At 38.4% G+C, this 18,051-nt stretch overlaps 2 protein-coding genes across 3 annotated transcripts in view; both read left to right on the top strand.

Annotated features, from left to right (window-relative positions):
- arid3b (AT-rich interactive domain 3B) overlaps nucleotides 1-12,363 on the top strand; it is a 36,385-nt gene extending 24,022 nt beyond the window's left edge. For both annotated transcript variants that reach the window (XM_082159301.1, XM_082159300.1), the window contains 5 exons: nucleotides 6,442-6,625; nucleotides 6,716-6,966; nucleotides 8,804-9,100; nucleotides 9,181-9,270; nucleotides 10,196-12,363. In XM_082159301.1, coding sequence (XP_082015427.1) covers nucleotides 6,442-6,625; nucleotides 6,716-6,966; nucleotides 8,804-9,100; nucleotides 9,181-9,270; nucleotides 10,196-10,356 — 983 coding nt within the window. In that variant the 3' untranslated portion in view covers nucleotides 10,357-12,363. The remainder of the gene's footprint in view (nucleotides 1-6,441; nucleotides 6,626-6,715; nucleotides 6,967-8,803; nucleotides 9,101-9,180; nucleotides 9,271-10,195) is intronic.
- A 1,214-nt stretch (nucleotides 12,364-13,577) lies between these two features.
- syt18b (synaptotagmin XVIIIb) lies at nucleotides 13,578-17,701 on the top strand (the record flags this gene model as incomplete). Its single annotated transcript, XM_082158959.1, has 2 exons — nucleotides 13,578-13,722; nucleotides 14,021-17,701. 2 exons carry the CDS (start codon nucleotides 13,578-13,580, stop codon nucleotides 15,034-15,036), a joined length of 1,161 nt encoding a protein of 386 aa, XP_082015085.1. The 3' UTR covers nucleotides 15,037-17,701.
- Between the last annotated feature and the right edge of the window lie 350 nt (nucleotides 17,702-18,051).

Below are 18,051 nucleotides of genomic sequence, written 5' to 3'. Positions count from 1 at the left end.
CAAGCACACAATTATAGTGTTCTCATTATAATTGTGTGTAGCCTATATGACAGACTTGCACTGCACATGTTGCATTAACTGTATCTTCCTTTTCTGAATTCCAATCATATTTCAAGCTATTTAAAACCATCATGGCGAACAGTGCGTATCTGAAGCGTCTCAGCTGAAGGAAATAATCCATTATTTATAGGCTTTAATATATTGGCCAGATTTCCTTATCGGGCTGAAAACGATAACGTTAAAAATTAACATATGGTGGCCGATATATCGTGCATCCCTAGTATTTGAGACTTCTATATTTGAGGCTGTTGCAATTGACCAATCAGAATCAAGTATTCTATAGAGCCTCATAAACGCATGTAATGTAGAACACACTTCCAAATTCATCACGGTATCCTTTGTTGAATTATTTAACTGGCTCGTTTTGTTGCCGTTTTAATGTTCGTAGCTTCTCAAGAACAGCTTTGAATTATGACTAAGAGCATTTGTTGCCCGTTTTAATTTATCGTTGACATACCGAACAGCTGCATCAGAAGCGCTGCCCGGTTTCCTACAGTCAGCAGGGAGGAGGTTATATGTGTGCACGGCCTCTATTGTGTGTCTTCATAATAAGTGTGGCATGTCCTGTTTGGAGCATTTGTCTTGTCACTCCTGAGGCTTGTTACTCTCCTCAAGCATGTTTATGACATCCTGGGTTTGAAGTGGGCTGCTCGTTTCCCACCCGAGCGTCTCTGTCCTTTTATGACCACCGACTACAGATTTATCTTGTAAAGTCAGGAAGATCCCCAAAAAACTCTTTCCTTATCCCTTTCTCTTTGTGTCAATGTTCACTGTCCCCCAGGGAAACGTAGCCTTGTACTGAGCCCTCGTTCGTTTGTTTTTATGGCTCAGTGGTATAGGGACGTGGCCCTCCTAAACCGGTAAACATGTTGAAGTCTTAATCAAATGCGCTAAATCAAACTCGACAGTAAATTCCTTCTTGTGCAGTGTCAAATCAACTGAATTATGACCCGTGTGTGTGTGCATATAATTAAGAATAAATACTAAGAATAAAAGTGTGTACATGCATCTATTATCAGCAATATGTCTTCTGGGTGTAATGTCTTGACATGCTCATCCTATCATAAGAAAATTCAAACTAATCCTAATTAATACCGATAATAATAGTTTTCTCTGCGAGTAAAGCAAGTAGCTTTATATGTGTAATCCTGCCTTAACCCACCTGAAATTAGCTCACCTAGAGCCAGGGCGGCGATATATATGTGGAGTGTCTCAGCCCAGTGGAAGATGGGTGTCGGAGGAAACATGAATATTTTATACAAGAACGGAAAGTGCTTGTTGCCAAAGAAAATGAAAAATGACTCTCGCTCTCCCTGTTTGTTGCGATTTTTGTCAATTTCAAGGATGTTGTGGGTGAAAGATCTGGTGTTTGTTTTTTCTTGACAATTTAGCACAGTTCTTTTTTTATTTATTTTTTGCATTGCAATAATTTGCAAGTATATTATATTTTAATTTAAATAAACATTATATATTTAAATAATTTTTGTAAAAGGAACTAAATATGTTTGTAATAATTATTGTACTGCCTTTTTCCTATGCCATTTAAATAATGGTCGACTGATATTTTGCCAAGGCAGACATTTCGGCCGATATTTGGCTTTTTTTTAAATCTGCACCAGCCGATACATTTTTCTGTTTCGCCAATGTCGGAAGTGGGACTTTTATTTTGACAGCGCTAAGAACGCCAACGCCTGAACACAGAGCACTCCCATTTAACGGTTCTGTCTAATTAAACTGTTAAACAAATAAATGTAAGTGGTATAAAAAAATTAAAAAAAAAAACCATTTGCATTTACATTTGTAATATAAAGTCAAACACTATAATATTTTCTCATTAACCATCAGCATTCAGCAAATACGCATTTATATCACATAAACAAGTCTTTGAATATCTAATAAACATTTAATTTCACAAACCTTGCAGACTTTGAATCCAGTTGTGAGGTCTTTTGAAATGTGTGTTTGTAGACTGTAACCCTACATGTAACGCATGTAACCCTGTGCAAATTAAATGAGAACAGGAGGCTTTATTTTATTCATATTTTTAACAATTTCTTGAGTCTGTAAATCTATTACAGTGTTTTTCACAAAAAAAGAAGTTGCCATCTGAAATATAAGTTTGTTTATTTTACCGTTTGTTTTTTTTAAATTTTTTGATTAATTTTCAAATAATTTCTAATTTATTGAATATTAAGTTACATATTATATCAGCCATCGGCCGCCCTGTTCTCTAAGATATCTGCTTTGGCATCAGCAATCGAAAAAGAATATCAGTCGAAAATTACACATTTAAAAATAAATAAGTTGTATTACAGTACAATTTGTGTAAAGAGAATCTAATGAAACCATAAAATGTATTCATTTTGTATTTATTTATTCATTTATTTGGTCATTTGTGTCATAAATAATGTGCAAAAGACTTGAACAGCCCTAAAATGTCCTTTAGTTTCTGTAAGCAAAATGTAATTTCTTTTTTTTTGTCTTTTGACTTGACTGGTGTGAAATGTGATCTGGCATTACCCTAACGGTTTTCAGGTTATCAAAACAAAAGATCTAACCACACAACATCATCCAGGATCTTTCGTCGGGTGCGAGACCATGCACTTCCTGTATACCCCCTCACTTCCTCTTTGCAGCAGCCTTACAGTAAGAATGGCAATCATTGTTTCGGTCAGAGCGTGGAATTTCCTTCACCAGCCCGGCGTCTCGGAACGCCTTATTGGTTGGTCGCAGAACGGAGGCTTCTTAATGTGGGCAGCTGTTTCCTCCTATATTTAGGGCAGTGCTCAGATTCACTGACCTATTTTTTTCGAGCAAACAATTGGGGGAGGGGATGGAATTAGATGTGTAATTAAAAAAAAAAGAGAGATTAGTTAGAAATTGCCGCTTCGACTTTGAACTCCAAGTCCAAACGGATAAAAAAAAATAACAGTTTATAATAGCTAAAGAACTAGTAAAGTGATGAAAGCCACAGTGCTAGTAATGTCTCCTTTTCTGGAATCGAGTGGCGATATGTCATGCTTTTGTCTTATTTTTTTTTGTCCTCGTTGAACATTTCAGTTGATGTTAGTATTTGCTCTCTTTATAGATTTGTTTTGCGTTCCTCCATTTGCATACTTTTATTTCATTAACCCCGTCTTGACGTGTCTCATTGGCCGTTTCTTGAGACGTATGAAGGGAGACAACATGATATCAATTAGGAGTGCAGTGCTTCAGCATTAAACCCTTGCACAGCGTACATCAATCAATAATGAAGCCTCTTTAGCAGGAAAAGGCTTCCAATGACTTTTCCATTCTTGAGTTTGAGCTAAATTGGTTTTGCAGTTATGGAGCGTGTCACAAGGTCGCTCTCTAGACGATTTCCTGTGGACCTTTACCTGAATCTCCAGCTCGGTGACCTAGCGCTAACCTTTTGCTCGAATCTGAGCAGCGATTGTTTGATGAATGAGTAATGTCATTCCCAGCATTAAATAACTGCCTTTCAAAGTGAGCCCTTGCTCCGGACTCTCCGGGGGGTGCTGGGCCTTGTCTTGGAGGCCTGGGCTTCTAAATTACACTGGGTAAACGAACGCTTTATGGCTGTTTGCTGTGAGGAGTTTCAGGATGGAACATTCTGAACCCGATAATTCAAGAAGAACCACAAAATACAATCAGCCATTAGAACTAGCTGTTTATTTTGAACGTGTGTGTGTGTGTGTAGAGAGAGAGAGAGAGAGAGAGAGGAGAGAGAGAGAGAGAGAGAGAGAGAGAGAGAGAGAGAGAGAGAGAGAGAGAGAGAGAGAGAGAGAGAGAGAGAGAGAGAGAGAGAGAGAGAGAGAGAGAGAGAGAGAGAGAGAGAGAGAGAGAGAGAGAGAGAGAGAGAGAGAGAGAGAGAGAGAGAGAGAGAGAGAGAGAGAGAGAGAGAGAGAATCAAAACCTTTCATCAGGTCTCTGATGCTCATCAAGTCTCTTATGCTCATCAAGCCTGCATTTATTTGATCAAAAATACCGAAAAAAACAGTAATATTGTGAAATATTACTACAATTTAAAAAAAGGTTTTCTATTTGAATACTTTAAAATAGAGTTTCTGTTATGCAAAGCTGAATTTTCAGCATCAGTACTCCAGAATTCAGTGTCACATGATCTTTCAGAAATCATTCTAATTGCTGATTTATTATCAATGTTGTAAACAGTTGTACTGCTTTAATTATTATAATTTTTTTATAACCTGTGATGCTTTTTTCAGGATTCTGTGATGAATAAAAAGTAAAAAATAATATATAAAAAAAACTGAGTATCAAATCAGCATATTAGATGATTTCTGAAGGTTCATGTGACCAAAGTATATTAAAATAGAAAACCATTATTTTTAAAATGTAATATAATTTTTTTTCTGTATCTTCGATTAAATTAATGCAGGCTTGAAAGAGACTTCTTTCAAAAACATAAAAAATAGTAATGATTTCAAACTTTTGACCAGTACCGTATATGAATGTGAGTGTATTTAATAGATTTAAAGAGAGAATTACATGCCCATTTGTTAGCCACATAATTAGTGTTATTGGTTGGTATTTGTTTAGTGCACAGGTGCCCATCTATGTGCATTTGAATCCATGTTAATGAGAATAGAGAATGGAGCTAAATTAGGGCGTAATCCTGACCTCAGGTCACCAGGACTATTCAACCCCCCACTTCTCACAAAGCACACACATACATTAATTGGTTTTATTCAGGAATAGGCCCAGCGTGGTATGTGGGGGGAGGATTTGAGCATTGCATTATGGGGGCTCAAAGCCCCTCCCCTCCTGTTCTGTACACACTTTGGTAACTGTGCTAATAGAGCGTGTGTGTGTGTGTGTGTGTGTGTGTGTGTGTGTGTGTGTGTGTGTGTGTGTGTTTTTTTAGTTGCTGCAATCCCTCCAAATGAGCTTCATTGCACTGGCCTACCCACACCGGCTTATTGCTCTCAGATTAAAAACTCAATCACTTCAATCCCTGTTTTTCTGGAAGGGGTGGGCGGCACAGACACTCGTGAGCTTTTAATGCTACAGATTGGCTTCTGCTTGCATCTCTATTTCAGCCCATCACTTCCTAACATCAGCTTATCATTTAACATAGCTACTGTTGACTGTCCCATAGCCGCCCTTCATCTGACCATAGTTACTGTGTTGATTTACCCATCACTTTCCACAGCTTTATCAACCCATCATCATGGTCCGAATAATGTCCTTCACTTCTCATACTCGCGGTGTTCATGAGCCCATCATTTCAGTTGCTGTCTTACTACCAGCCCATCACTTCCCATAGATAGTTTCATTCGTTACGGTCTTAATAAATCCCATTTCTTCCTACAGTACAGGGCCTATGAAATCCATTTTATTTTTCCCAAATTCCACTATTTTGCTTCTAGATTCCGTTTTCGTTCATTCTGTTTTAATGGTTTAATTCAATTTGAATGATCAAAAAGAATGGCAAATTAATAGAAATTATGAAACTATAACAACTATTTATTAAAAGTTTAAATAGCATTTCTACGGACCCATTAAATCTGTTTTATTTTCCTCAAATTCTGTGTTTTCAGTTTTATTTTTTCTTGAGTCTGTTTTGTTGGTTTAATAAAATTATTGTTATCCAAAAATGTCGAAGTAATAAAATTCATGAAATTCATTCATTTTAGGAGTTCATAAAATTTTAACAATTTAATAATTTATTGTAACAATAATATGGCCATATTAAATGTTATATGAAATTAGTCTAAATTTTATTTCATACAAATGTATTATCAAAAACAGTGCTAATAAAATAAAGTCATAAAATGTACAATTTAATTAAGCTTTTAAAATGTGATCAAATGAAAATGTAACAATTAATTGGGTTTTTTTTGGCTAACAAAGTGCTGAACAACAGTGGTTTACTTTTAAAATTTAATTTAAATTTAATTTTAAATTTAATTTTAAATTAAATAAGACAAATTGTGAATTATTCCTTAAAGTTTTAATCTTTTTAATTTTTTTTATTAAATGTTTTTTTAATTGATCTCAGTTTACTTTGTACATTCTACTTTTAAATAGCGAAAGATCACAATTTATTTAAGTTCAACCAAACATTTACCATCAGTGTCCCCTCTCTTCACATCTTCATCAGCCCTGTTACTGTCTTGATGAGAACATAATTTTAGTTATTGTCTTACTTCCCATCAGTACGGCCCATCATTTCCGGCAGTTGCTGTCTTGATCAGCCCAGCGCACACACAAAATGTGTATTAATTGTAAAGTTTAAATCAAGTTGAGACTAAACTATTCCTTTAAACACTCAACCAACTCTGTTTTCTCAGCTGGTTTGATGTGATCCATCATGCAGAATATTTCAACAACGGCTCCTGTCCGTTCTGTCTCCTCCAGGTACACCTGTGAATCGAATCCCCATCATGGCCAAGCAAGTGTTGGATCTGTACATGCTGTATAAGCTGGTGACTGAGAAGGGAGGTCTGGTGGAGGTGATAAACAAGAAGATCTGGAGAGAGATCACCAAAGGCCTGAACCTGCCCACCTCCATCACCAGCGCCGCCTTCACCCTCCGCACACAGTAAGTTCTCCTGACGTTTTCCATGTACACGGCCTACGCACCATCTCTAAAGTCACGTACATGCTGACAGTTTTTGATCTTCTGTGGCAGGTATATGAAGTACCTGTATCCGTACGAGTGCGACAAGAAGGGTCTGAGTTCCCCTGGAGAGCTGCAAGCGGCCATCGACAGTAACCGCAGGGAGGGCCGTCGCCCCGGGTACAGCAACAGCCTGTATCGCTTTTCCCCTTCTCCCAGTGCCTCAGCCCCTCACCTCCTCTCTCCTCTCAAAATGCACCTGCCCGCCACGGGACACAACGGACTGCAGGCCACCCCCAGCCCCTCCCTGAAGAAAGCCACAGGTGTGCAGTCTTCTTAATAAGATCATTGAAATTTGGTTTTTGTTGGCTGGACAATGATTATCTGTTTAGTCCAAGTAAAATATTACACATCAACATCAACATTTGGTTTATTTGCACACACCAGTGGTGAGAAGGAGAATCACGTTCTTATTGAATGTCACTAGGTGTGTTTATGTGCACCCAAATAATCTTTTTATAATCATATTCATGGATCAATTGGAGTGAAAAGCCTTCATGTAAACACCTCAGGTCAGATTGAGCTCGATCCCAATTAACCCGTTTGAATCCAACCACATTTACATTTATTCATGTAGCAGATCAATTGGATTAAAAAATTAGTATGAAAATTTATGGAAGTTTAAATTTACTGTAAATCAATATATATTTTTAAACTAAATTTTTACTGTAAAATAAAAAAGCCATATATCTAGCCAAGTTGTGTTCCAATTTTGAAGTTGATATCACAAAGATTGAAGTTCCTATGAGATTTTCTTCAGGCGCTGTACCAAAAATAACACGCATTCCATAATTTTTTTATGCATTCTCCTGTAAGAAATACGTTTCTGTCCAAATTTCACCTCTATCACAAAATAGTCAAGAAATATGGAACCTATTCAGCTATGACGACTTCCGCTTCTGAGAACCTGGGAATGTGCATGTAAAAGCTTAAATCTGATGACATTTATTCATTTGGCAGATCAATTGTATTTGAAAATATGTTGTGCACATGCGCATTGGAAGTTTCAGAATCTGAATGTATTCTGATTATTGGATTCATTCAGATTCACTACTAATATTCTAGTCATACAGTGCAATTTTAATTTAATTGGTTTTGCTGTTGACCGAAATGCATTTCATTGCATTCTATTCTTCAATCTCCACACCTTTACATAATGCCACGTCGATGTGGAATAGAAACAAACCCAAGCAGGAAGTGTATGTAGGAAATGGAGCAGGTTTCCTGGCCTGATTGGGGAAATGATCGGCCATTAAGGGGCTGTGTTTTCCTGTGAGGGTCTACTGACAGAGACGAACCTCAGGGGCCGCATTAAACGAAGCGCTTGCCTTGATGTGTAATGCAGGGACCTATGTTCATGTCAAAACATCCTGCTTCATAACTTCCAGCTGGCTGATGAAAGTTCCCAAAAACTTACCAAATAATTAAAGTTTGAGTTGACTTTTAAAAAAAATTACAAATTATGTCACCTATTTGATAGTCAATAGTGAAGTACCCATTTAGGCGTCCTAGCAAGTAGCATTTTAGCAACCTAGCATTCAGGTCTGGCTCAATTGAGTGTTACAATCATGGTCTGGAAGGAAAATCCAATTCATTTTCTCCAATTCTTTTTAAACAATAACTTCTAAAACATTTAAAGACAGACCAACAATGAGCTTCAAGGTTGTTAATCGATGGTATCTGCTTTTGTGGAAGTCATCGGCCAGCATTATTTAAACTTGTCTTTCTTGACAGTGGAATTCCTGGTGGAAAAACTACATTACCCATGATTCTGTGAAGAAATATCCACCAATCAGAGAATCAGAACAAGCAAATTGTGCAGATGGATGGATGGATGGATGGATGGATGGATAGATGGATAGATGGATAGATGGATAGATAGATAGATAGATAGATAGATAGATAGATAGATAGATAGATAGATAGATAGATAGATAGATAGATAGATAGATAGATAGATAGATAGATATGCTTCTCACTATGGAAGTACAATCCATTTCATGTTGGTGTGAACATGCACAGGATTATGTCATCCTGATTAACATTATGGATGTGATATAGTAACAGATTGAGTTCAACATTTTTGTGGCCTCTCCTCAGTCCCAGAGGACGGTCCAGCCTCCATGTTGCCAGGTCGTCTGGCGCTGGCTCTCGGGCATCAGCAACAGCTGGCACGTGCCGCCACGCTGGAGCAGCTGAGGGAGAGGCTGGAGACCGGCATGGGTGTCGGATTGGTGAGCGCGGGACCCGCCGCGGTGGAGGGGCCCGAGAGGAAGATGGCCCGTCTGGCAGAGGAACAGCAGAGGCTACTGCAGCAGGCTTTCCAACAAAACCTGCTGGCCATGGCGTCACAGGTGAACCCAGCCCACCTGCGGATGAACAACACCAGCACCCGCGGTGAGTACTTCAGCGTTTTCATCCAAAATATCTACAGTGACTTACTAAGTGTTTCATTGACGTTTGTATCTTGTTTTCAGAGGACAAACAGGACCTGTCTCTCAGCATTTCTTCTAATGGCTCTGCTAGCATTACTGTGTCTGTGGAGGTCAACGGGGTTATTTACTCAGGTGTGTATTATTGTATTTATACACGTGTGGGATTGTCCAATATTGTTAAAGGCACTTAACCTCGGGTTACTCCAAGACCCCCTTTCCACTGATTGGGCCGGCTCCTCAGAAAATCCTTTGTATTAGAATTCTTTTTTGAATTCTTACATTCCGATTGTTACTAGCATACTCAGGTTACAAATGTAACATTTTAAAACGCTTGGAGATCTTGGCTGTTTGTTTAATTCATTTTATTCTGATTATTTATTTATTTATTTATTTTATTTATTTATACTTGCCTTGAGGATTTTTCCATGAATATTTCCATAAGGATCCACAGAGTTTCAATAAGCCTACAAGTATTTTAGATCATAAAAGTATTATATTGTAGTACTAATGTATGTTTTATATAGCTCGTTATACACTTATTTGAAGCAATATAGTAAAAAAAAAACTCTGTAAAATAATTGAAAATCTTAACTTTTGGGATTTCAGTGAAAAGTTGCTTTAAATAAGTGTCTGCTAAATGTAAATTTACCTAAATGTAAAATAAAAAATAGAGGTATTTTTAATTTTCTAATTTTAAAGGTAATAGAATAGTTTAAAAGTTTTTGAAAGAAATTTGTATTTATTTAATTATATCATTTAAATACATTTTATTCCTGTGATGCAAATCAGCATCATTACTCCAGTCTTCAGTGTCACATGATCCTTCAGAAAAGAAGTGATACATTTTTTTCCAGGATTCTTTGATGAATAGAAAGTTAAAAAAAGAACAGCATTTATTTGAAAACAAAATCTTTTGTAACATTAAAATTATTCTTTTTTTTTCTTTCTTTTTTTTAAATGTTAATGACCCCCAACTTTGAAACAGTAATGTATAATACTGAAGTATTCCTGTATGAAGTAAATTGCTAAATGCAGGGGTTTTTTATACTCTGTACAGGATCCTTATATGCCCAGAAGTCTGGAGCTGCTCCCACCGCTGTCACAGCCATGTTCCCAGGCCAGACCTCCACCCTCAGTCCCGGTATCCCCTCTTCCTCCTCCTCCTCCTCCTCAAAGGGTCCTGACTCTGTGGACCCGGCCACAGGCGGGTCACCCTAACCTACCGTCAGCTCCCTGTACCAAACACCCCATCAGTCCACCCTAAACTAGTCTTTCCTCTGGAGCGGCATGAGTCGTTCTGCCCTCTAGAGGCGGTCTAGCAAATCACAGTCTGCCTCCTGCACAAGCTCGCAGCTGTGTTTTCCTTCCAGTGAAGGGAGGACCACACACATACACTTTTACAAACTCATCAGCTGTTAAAGCTCATCACGGACCCCACCTGCTCTTTTCCTCAAGATGTTTTCTCAGGACTGAGAAGGTTTTTAGACATGTTTGATTCAACAGAATACCTCAGCGTACACACTTCGGTGATCGCGTAATCATGCCTTTCCACACCCATAGTCATTCTCTCACAAAGATCTGCAAAGCAATCATGGCATGATCAAATCTACTTCTGCCAAAGTCACATCTGTGAGGTTGTGGTTGACACTTTCTTTTTTTGCTGTCTATTAAATCTCTTATTTAAAGTTTGCTGAATTTACCTCATCTGCAGTGAATTTAAAAGACTCAGGATCGATTATGATACTGCTGTGTTGTTGTTTTTTGTCTAATTTGATGGATTTTAAAAGCAGGCTACAATCCCCATCTAGTGTTGCAAAGTTGTTTCAGTAAGAAAAGGGGTCACATATATTTTTTCTTTTTTAAAAATGTATTTACTTGATTTTATTGTTTTCTATTTCCGTTGTTTTTTTTTTTAGCTTCTAGATAAAGAAATATTAATATGATTTGAAAAAGAGTTTTGAGTTTGATTGCATTTTACACTGTAAAAAGTGATCAGTTGACTTAATTTTAAGGCAACGGGTTTTCCTCTTTTTTAAGTTACACGTAATTGAAAAAATTAAGTTATGTAAACTTGACAATTCCACACAACTTAATTTTTTCAGTTACGCATGGTTTATTTACTTAATTTTTAAGGGAAGGGGTTTCCTCCCTTTTTTAAGTCAAGTCAACTGATCACTTTTTACAGTGTGCGCAGCTGACAGGTTTTGGTTTTTTGTTATTATTAAGACATATTTACAGGCAACAGTTTGGTTGAAAGATTTTTCTCTACCTCAGACACAAGACAATGTATGGTTGAAAAGAAATTATGTCGACATGCACAGTTAGTGTCGCACATGTCAATCATTTCTGTGCGTTGGACGATCATGTACAGGCTCATAAATAAGGGCCCTGATTAATGTACTATTCTTCTACTCTGGTGCGCATACGAGTTCCTTTTAAAACAAACCAGGTCACAGAAAAGCAGGATAACATTCAAGTCAAAAGAAGATTGGATGTTTTTTTTCTTTTTTCTTTTTTTTAATTGTTGAACTTCAGACCTCACATATCTTTCCATATTGGAAAGCGAGTTTCTCAGGAAATCTTTTTTTTTTTTTTTTCACAAATTTTAACTTCAGAACCTAGACAGTCTCATTTCTGAAACGAATGACACTAGATATAACTCGGTCAGTGTGGGACTGAAATAGCTACCTCAGTCAGGATTTACCTCGGATGTAGTTCAACTGCCTGCATCACTGAATTACCTCAGAAGTTCTGCTGATTTTAATGCAAAAAACATCTCAGGTAATGAATTAGCAAAATACCTCAAATGTAAAGATGGTGAAAGGCAGAACGTTAATACTGGAGTGTGAGATGAGATTATTAGAAGAGTTAGATCTCATTTCCATGAAGTATTGATTATTATTGCATGAACTGTCTTTCCAACTGTTCTTCCAATAAACTTCCAGTAGCAATCGAGGCTTGTTGGCTGGTTATGTTCATGTACCCATGCTAATTTAGCCTCATTAACTATTAGCTTTTTAGCCGTTTAAAATCCTGCATTTGCTTGACCCTGGGACCTGCTGGGATACAGACACTTTTAGTTTCTTCTGTTTTAATTTCTATATTCTTCAGATAATTGCATAGCTGAAAACCAAAGACCATGTGTTTGTTATCCTCTTTGATGACCTCACTGTATAGACACATGCAACTTTACACAATGAAATTAAAGTCTGATCTGATGCAAGATTTTTGTGGTGAGTTTTTTTTCTTACTCTTTGTGAAGGATATTATTACTCTTTTTGGATTCTCTGAAGTTAATTGCAGTCATACATCATGGTCATATTAATTATTTAATTTTGGTTTATTTTTGCGTATTTAAATGTAAACATTGCATTTACCCCAATTTTTATTCATACAGTCTATAAAAATTAATTAAAACTCAAAGTAAAGAAAAAAGTCAAAGTACTCTTGACAGAAGTCGTGAAAATCATGTAAAATTGCAAATAATGGTTCTTAAAGGCTTCATTTTCTTTATTAAATAATTTATCACAATGCATGGTTGTGCACATTGAAATCAGTTTTAAGGAAAGATGCAGTTCATGTCACAAGACACCAAGAGGCAGTGCATTAGTATTATGCTTTTGAAATCAAACAGTTGTGTCCACTACTCAGTCTGATTTTATAGATCTGCCTTCGTAATCCTCATTAATGTCTGATAAGATTGACGAGTGGAAAGTGCATGTAATAATGAAATGCATATTTACTGCTTAAAACAGCAATTGACATTAACTACGACATTTTCAATGCGTGCAGAAATCGCAGTGGATGTGACAGATGCTGTTTTGTGGGGGTGGTAGGATGGGATTGTTCTGTTGATGCCTTTTTTAATAGGCACAGTGTGGGACACATGGCATGGTTGTCCTTGACCCGTCACCAGTATATTGTCTATCCCATCTCTGGCGTGTCCCGCCCCTGTCCTGAGCTGGACCACCCCTCTAAACTCATCTTAGTCTCTCACCACGGGAGTCAGTGGAGAGGATTACTGCTCTGGATATAACTAAAAGACAGATGTAGGAGAGGAAAGATCACAAGCAGAATCAATTGGATTTTATTTAGACTGAACGACAATTTGGAATTTAATCATATAGAAAATTGCTTCGGACAACTTGATGGATGGTATTATACACCTGATCTTGTTGCTTTAAATTGGGAAACAGGTTTAAGGTTCATCTTAAAGCATCTTGACAAAAGAAAGACTCGACAAAATTCGGTTCTGACTTCAATTTAGAAAAGGACATTAGTGTCTTGTAGAACATTTGACAGAAACCAGAGTTGTTCAACTCTAGAGATGCATACAGATGGAGTGGAGTTCACAGTTCTGAAGTCACCCCTGTGAAGATACGTGATGTTACTCCAGAAGGTGAAGATGCGGTGAGAAGCTGTGGCGTTCCTTGGTCATCATGCCTACTGAGGAGGAGGAGAACTCTGGGGAACCTGTGTGGCAGTCAGTGCTAATGTTTAGCTGTAAGGGAATGATCGAGGGAATCATTGTTCTCTTGTTTCTCTGGCTGCTGGTGCAGGTGCTTTTCACAAAGCAACTTGAAGGTATGGTAGACCTAACCTCTAAGGAAACTATATAATACTTGGGTGTGTTTGCCAGGAAAGTTGTGAACAAGTAGTTGTCCATTCGGTCTGAGAAACCAACCATTATTTAGATTACTTAGATTTCAAATTTAAGTACTGCAGTTCATGTCTGGTTTGTTACCATTCTGTTACTGAACACTGACTTTATGCGGATTAAATTGTTTCCGTTGTTTGCGGATTACGACTTAACAGTTGTTCTGTCATTTAGAATGATAGTTTCGGATTAAAATGCTGTTCTAACCAGCCTCTGTCTCTTCAGTCCACCTACAGATTCTGTTGAGTGTGGGCTTGGTGGTCCTGTGTTTATCCCTTATCCTGGGCTGCGTAATTTGTTGGTTAAAAACCAGACAAAAACCACATAAAGACGAAAAGACTGTGATGACCCCCCCTCCCCCTGATTCTGTGGATCATGTGACTGTGGCATTAAGTTCCTCCCCTTCATCTGGAACCACATTTACCAAATTGCAGTATGAGCAGCTGGAAGGAGAGGTTCTAGACTACCCATCTGCTTTTGCGAACTCTACACCATCAGATGAAGAGTTCACTGCTTTCTCGGAAGTTAACAAGCAGACGTCATGTTTCCAAATGAGACGACTCAGTTCTCCAGCTATCTCCTCTTCTCCATACAAGCCCATGGCAAGTGGCCGCTCCTCTCTCCCCTCTTTACCAAGACGTAGTTTTCTCGCAAAGACCCGGAAGGTTCTGGAACGCCACTGCACTGTGGCTGGGGATAGTTACTCATTCAGTGAACACAGAAGGCTCACTATTCCTAACCTACAATCACCTTGCACCCTCTCTCAACTTCAAACTCAAGGCCTACTACAGGAAGAACCTTTATTACCTGACTATGGTTCAAATTCTTACAGCAAGACCTCAGATCCCTTCTTGCACTTCACCCTGACCTTCTCTTCAACACAGAACACACTCACTCTATCCTTAGTTGGTATTACTGGTGTAGTCCATCATCTAGAAGAAGTGACTATCCAGGTCAGGCTTCCCCCACTTTGCCCTGGACCTTTGGTTATATCAGCCCAAGATTACAACCTTAGCTCCGGACTCTATAAACAGAACTTGGTGGTCAATGTCGGATCTTTAGAAGGGCTTAAGAGTTGCATACTCAGACTGGCCGTCTTCACTCAGGATAATCCAAAGACATCCCTATTTGAGGAGCTGGAAGTTTGCTGCAGTAGTCTTGACTGGACACCAGACAGGCCTGTCACATGCGTTAGAGAACTAAGGAAAGTTGTGGACAAGACCAAGAAGGTCACTTCATAGCTCTTGTTACGAGACTAGACAAGTCTTAAACATCAACCCGGACACCTCATTGTTCTCTTTCAAAGGAAAAGAGTGGCTCATATTTTATTCAGCATGCTCAAGATATGAACATTGATGTCCCTTAGAAAATGACATCTCAAGATTCAGAGAGGTCACAAGGTCTACGGTCAGCTCTTCATTTTGTTGCAGTACCAGTCCATCAGCTTAAAGTCCTGATCCTGAAAACAGACAATTTTACCAACCAGACTCCAGGTGAAACTACAATACAATGTTCTCATTCTCTCCCAAATGGTACCCTCAGCCCAATATTAGTTATTCAAGTTTATAGATCATGTCGACCAGTGTTTCTCTCCCTAGGACCCACCTCCCAGAATGTTTTAGATGTCTCTCTGTCTAGTCTATTCAAAAGACTGATGAGCTGAATCAGGTGTTTTAATTAGTGAGTTTTCTAAAACATTCTGTTAGGTTGGTCCCCAGGACTGGAGTTCAGAAACACTGGGTGCTTCTCAATACTCAAATTGATGCATCCTCTTTTCCTCGGTCCTCCAGCCTGTGACCCGGAAATCGATTTGGACTCAGCCATCTTGAAGGACATCTCAATTCTCAAATTGTACCATGAGGAGGTGAGGAACGAGGAGTGAGGAAGCTTCCTGAGGAGTCATGAGTGAGGATACACAGGTGTATCCTTCCCTCGCATCCTAAGGGGGTGAAGCTAAGATGTGAATAAAGAAAGTGAGGATGCACAAATAAGAAATGAGAAGCACCCACTGATGTAGACCACACTGAATTCCATACCAGTGAACCCCACCATTTTGAACCCTAAAAAGGGCTCTTCAACTCCAACACTAGAGGGCCAGTGTCCTGATGAGTTGTTAAAGGGATACTCCACTTTTTTTGGAAATAGGCTCATTTTACAACTCCCCCAGAGTTAAACAGTTGAGTCTTACCGTTTTTGAATCCATGGGTCCAGCAGGCGTAATGATATGACGCAGTGCCTGAAAATAGTCCCCAGCTCGGTAACTTCCAACGTGACCGGGACAAAGTTTGTCTAACCTATTAGACCTATTTTTAAGCACTGCGTCATATCATTACGCCTGCTGCACCCATGGTGCGGCAGCAAAGTTTCTTTATTATTACGCAGGAATGAGAGTATAGTTCCTAGCCATATCAGCCTAGAAAATCGCAACTTTACATTTTCCGTCGGTCTTAGTACACGATGTAACTACAGAAGAGTCAAGTTTTAAATAGGAAAAATATTGAAACTCTTTGGTCATTTTTTTTGAGAGAGATGCTAATGGTCCTGTCCGATTCAATGATCTATGCTAAGCTAAGCTAAAAGTGGTACCGCCAGACCCGGAGTTCGGCTGAATGGATTCGAAAACGGTAAAACTCAACTGTTTAACTCTGGGGGAGTTGTAAAATGTGGAGTATCCCTTTAAGAACTACTTGCACATTACAGGCAGGTGGGTTAAATTGGAATTGGAACTAAAGTCTACAAGACACTTACCCTCCAGGACTAGAGTTGAAGACTGCCTAAAATTATAAATGGAATTCCCTTCAACAGGGGTAGCCAACTCTGCTCCTGGAGGGCTACCATCCTGCAGAGTTTAGCTCTAAACCTGATCAAACACCGCAAAAACCAATTAATCAAGGTGTTCAGGATTACTTGATAACAACAGGCAGGTGTGTTGGAACTGAAGTCTGCAGGAAGGTAGTCTTCAAGGAGTTGGGTTGTTTATCCCTGCCCAGACTCACAGACAATTTCCATCCCAAAAGGGGACGAAAATCATTTTATTAATCAGAAGTGTGCTATTATACATCAATGTGCCCTTTCGCCAAGACCATACTGGTGCAGACTTTACAGCAGACTTCTACCTGGCAGTCTTAGCAGAATCACCAAAGTGTGGACTTGGTGTAGAGATGAGGGTTGCATTTGGGACAAGGCCTTTTATAAGCAGTTTCAGTTTTGTGTTAGGGTGGGGCCAAAAAATGTGAGGTGAGCACATGTGAAGTGGCATATGCATCATAACTTTGTGATGGACAGAGCTGGCATGCATTTATTATGTGACTAGAGATGTCACCATCAGATGATGGATGCACAAAGGTTAACTGAGAGGCTAACGATTCTGAAAAATTCACTTTTCCATTGTTATTAAAAAATGTGGAAGGACTTTTTTGTCCTGTGGAAGCAAACAATTGAGTCATACATAATTTCCACACAAAACACACAACTTCATGTTTTAAATTCTACATTAACAAAAAATTACAAAAAGCTTAAAATGTCAAGAGGTAACATATTGTCTAAAAACAATACAAAATAGTTCCCAGAAAATTGTTTAATGTCCTGGGAGTACATGAAAGCATATTGCACCACAAATCCCTCCTGTCAGATAAATGAATATGTTTGTCATGATATGCATACAGCAAGTCCAGCTTACATGACTGTTATGTAAAAGCTAAAGGATTTATCCATCATAAACTAAGCCTAAATGTTTGCTTTTAATGTTCAGGATTAAATGCTTGTCTTACAGGATCCAAGATCCACAGGAGATCAGCCTATTTTAATGACATTGTAGTTTAATCCCCCCTCCCTCTTCAATCCTTCAGACGACAGTCCGATCATTTTTATTACAGATCTGCTCAAACCTCAGCAATGGGAGTTCATGACCATGAGGTCATTCACTTGTATAGCATTTATCCACATAGATACCATAATGAAATCCCATGGCACGTCACATGTTCTATGACTACACATGAACACGGGTTTTGATATTTAGGTATAGAGAATGATGAAAAGGCCTTTCTAAATGGATCATGTACATGTTTTTAATAGACTATCATGTGCACATCAATCTCCACCATAATGGTCTGGTGATTGGTTCTTTATAATGCATATTTTATTGAATATTTCACTTTTTTCTTTTGCCAGAGATGCACCTACTTCATGTCATTGGGCATGTTTATATTGGTTTGGAGGCTGATGAAGAGGGACAGATTCCCTGTAGCACGAATGAA

This window comes from Leuciscus leuciscus (assembly GCF_965113295.1).
Source record: "Leuciscus leuciscus genome assembly, chromosome: 25".
In the NCBI taxonomy this organism is placed as follows: Eukaryota; Metazoa; Chordata; class Actinopteri; order Cypriniformes; family Leuciscidae; genus Leuciscus; species Leuciscus leuciscus.
The sequence above is the reverse complement of the archived record's forward strand: the minus strand, read 5'-3'. Positions and strand labels throughout refer to the sequence as shown.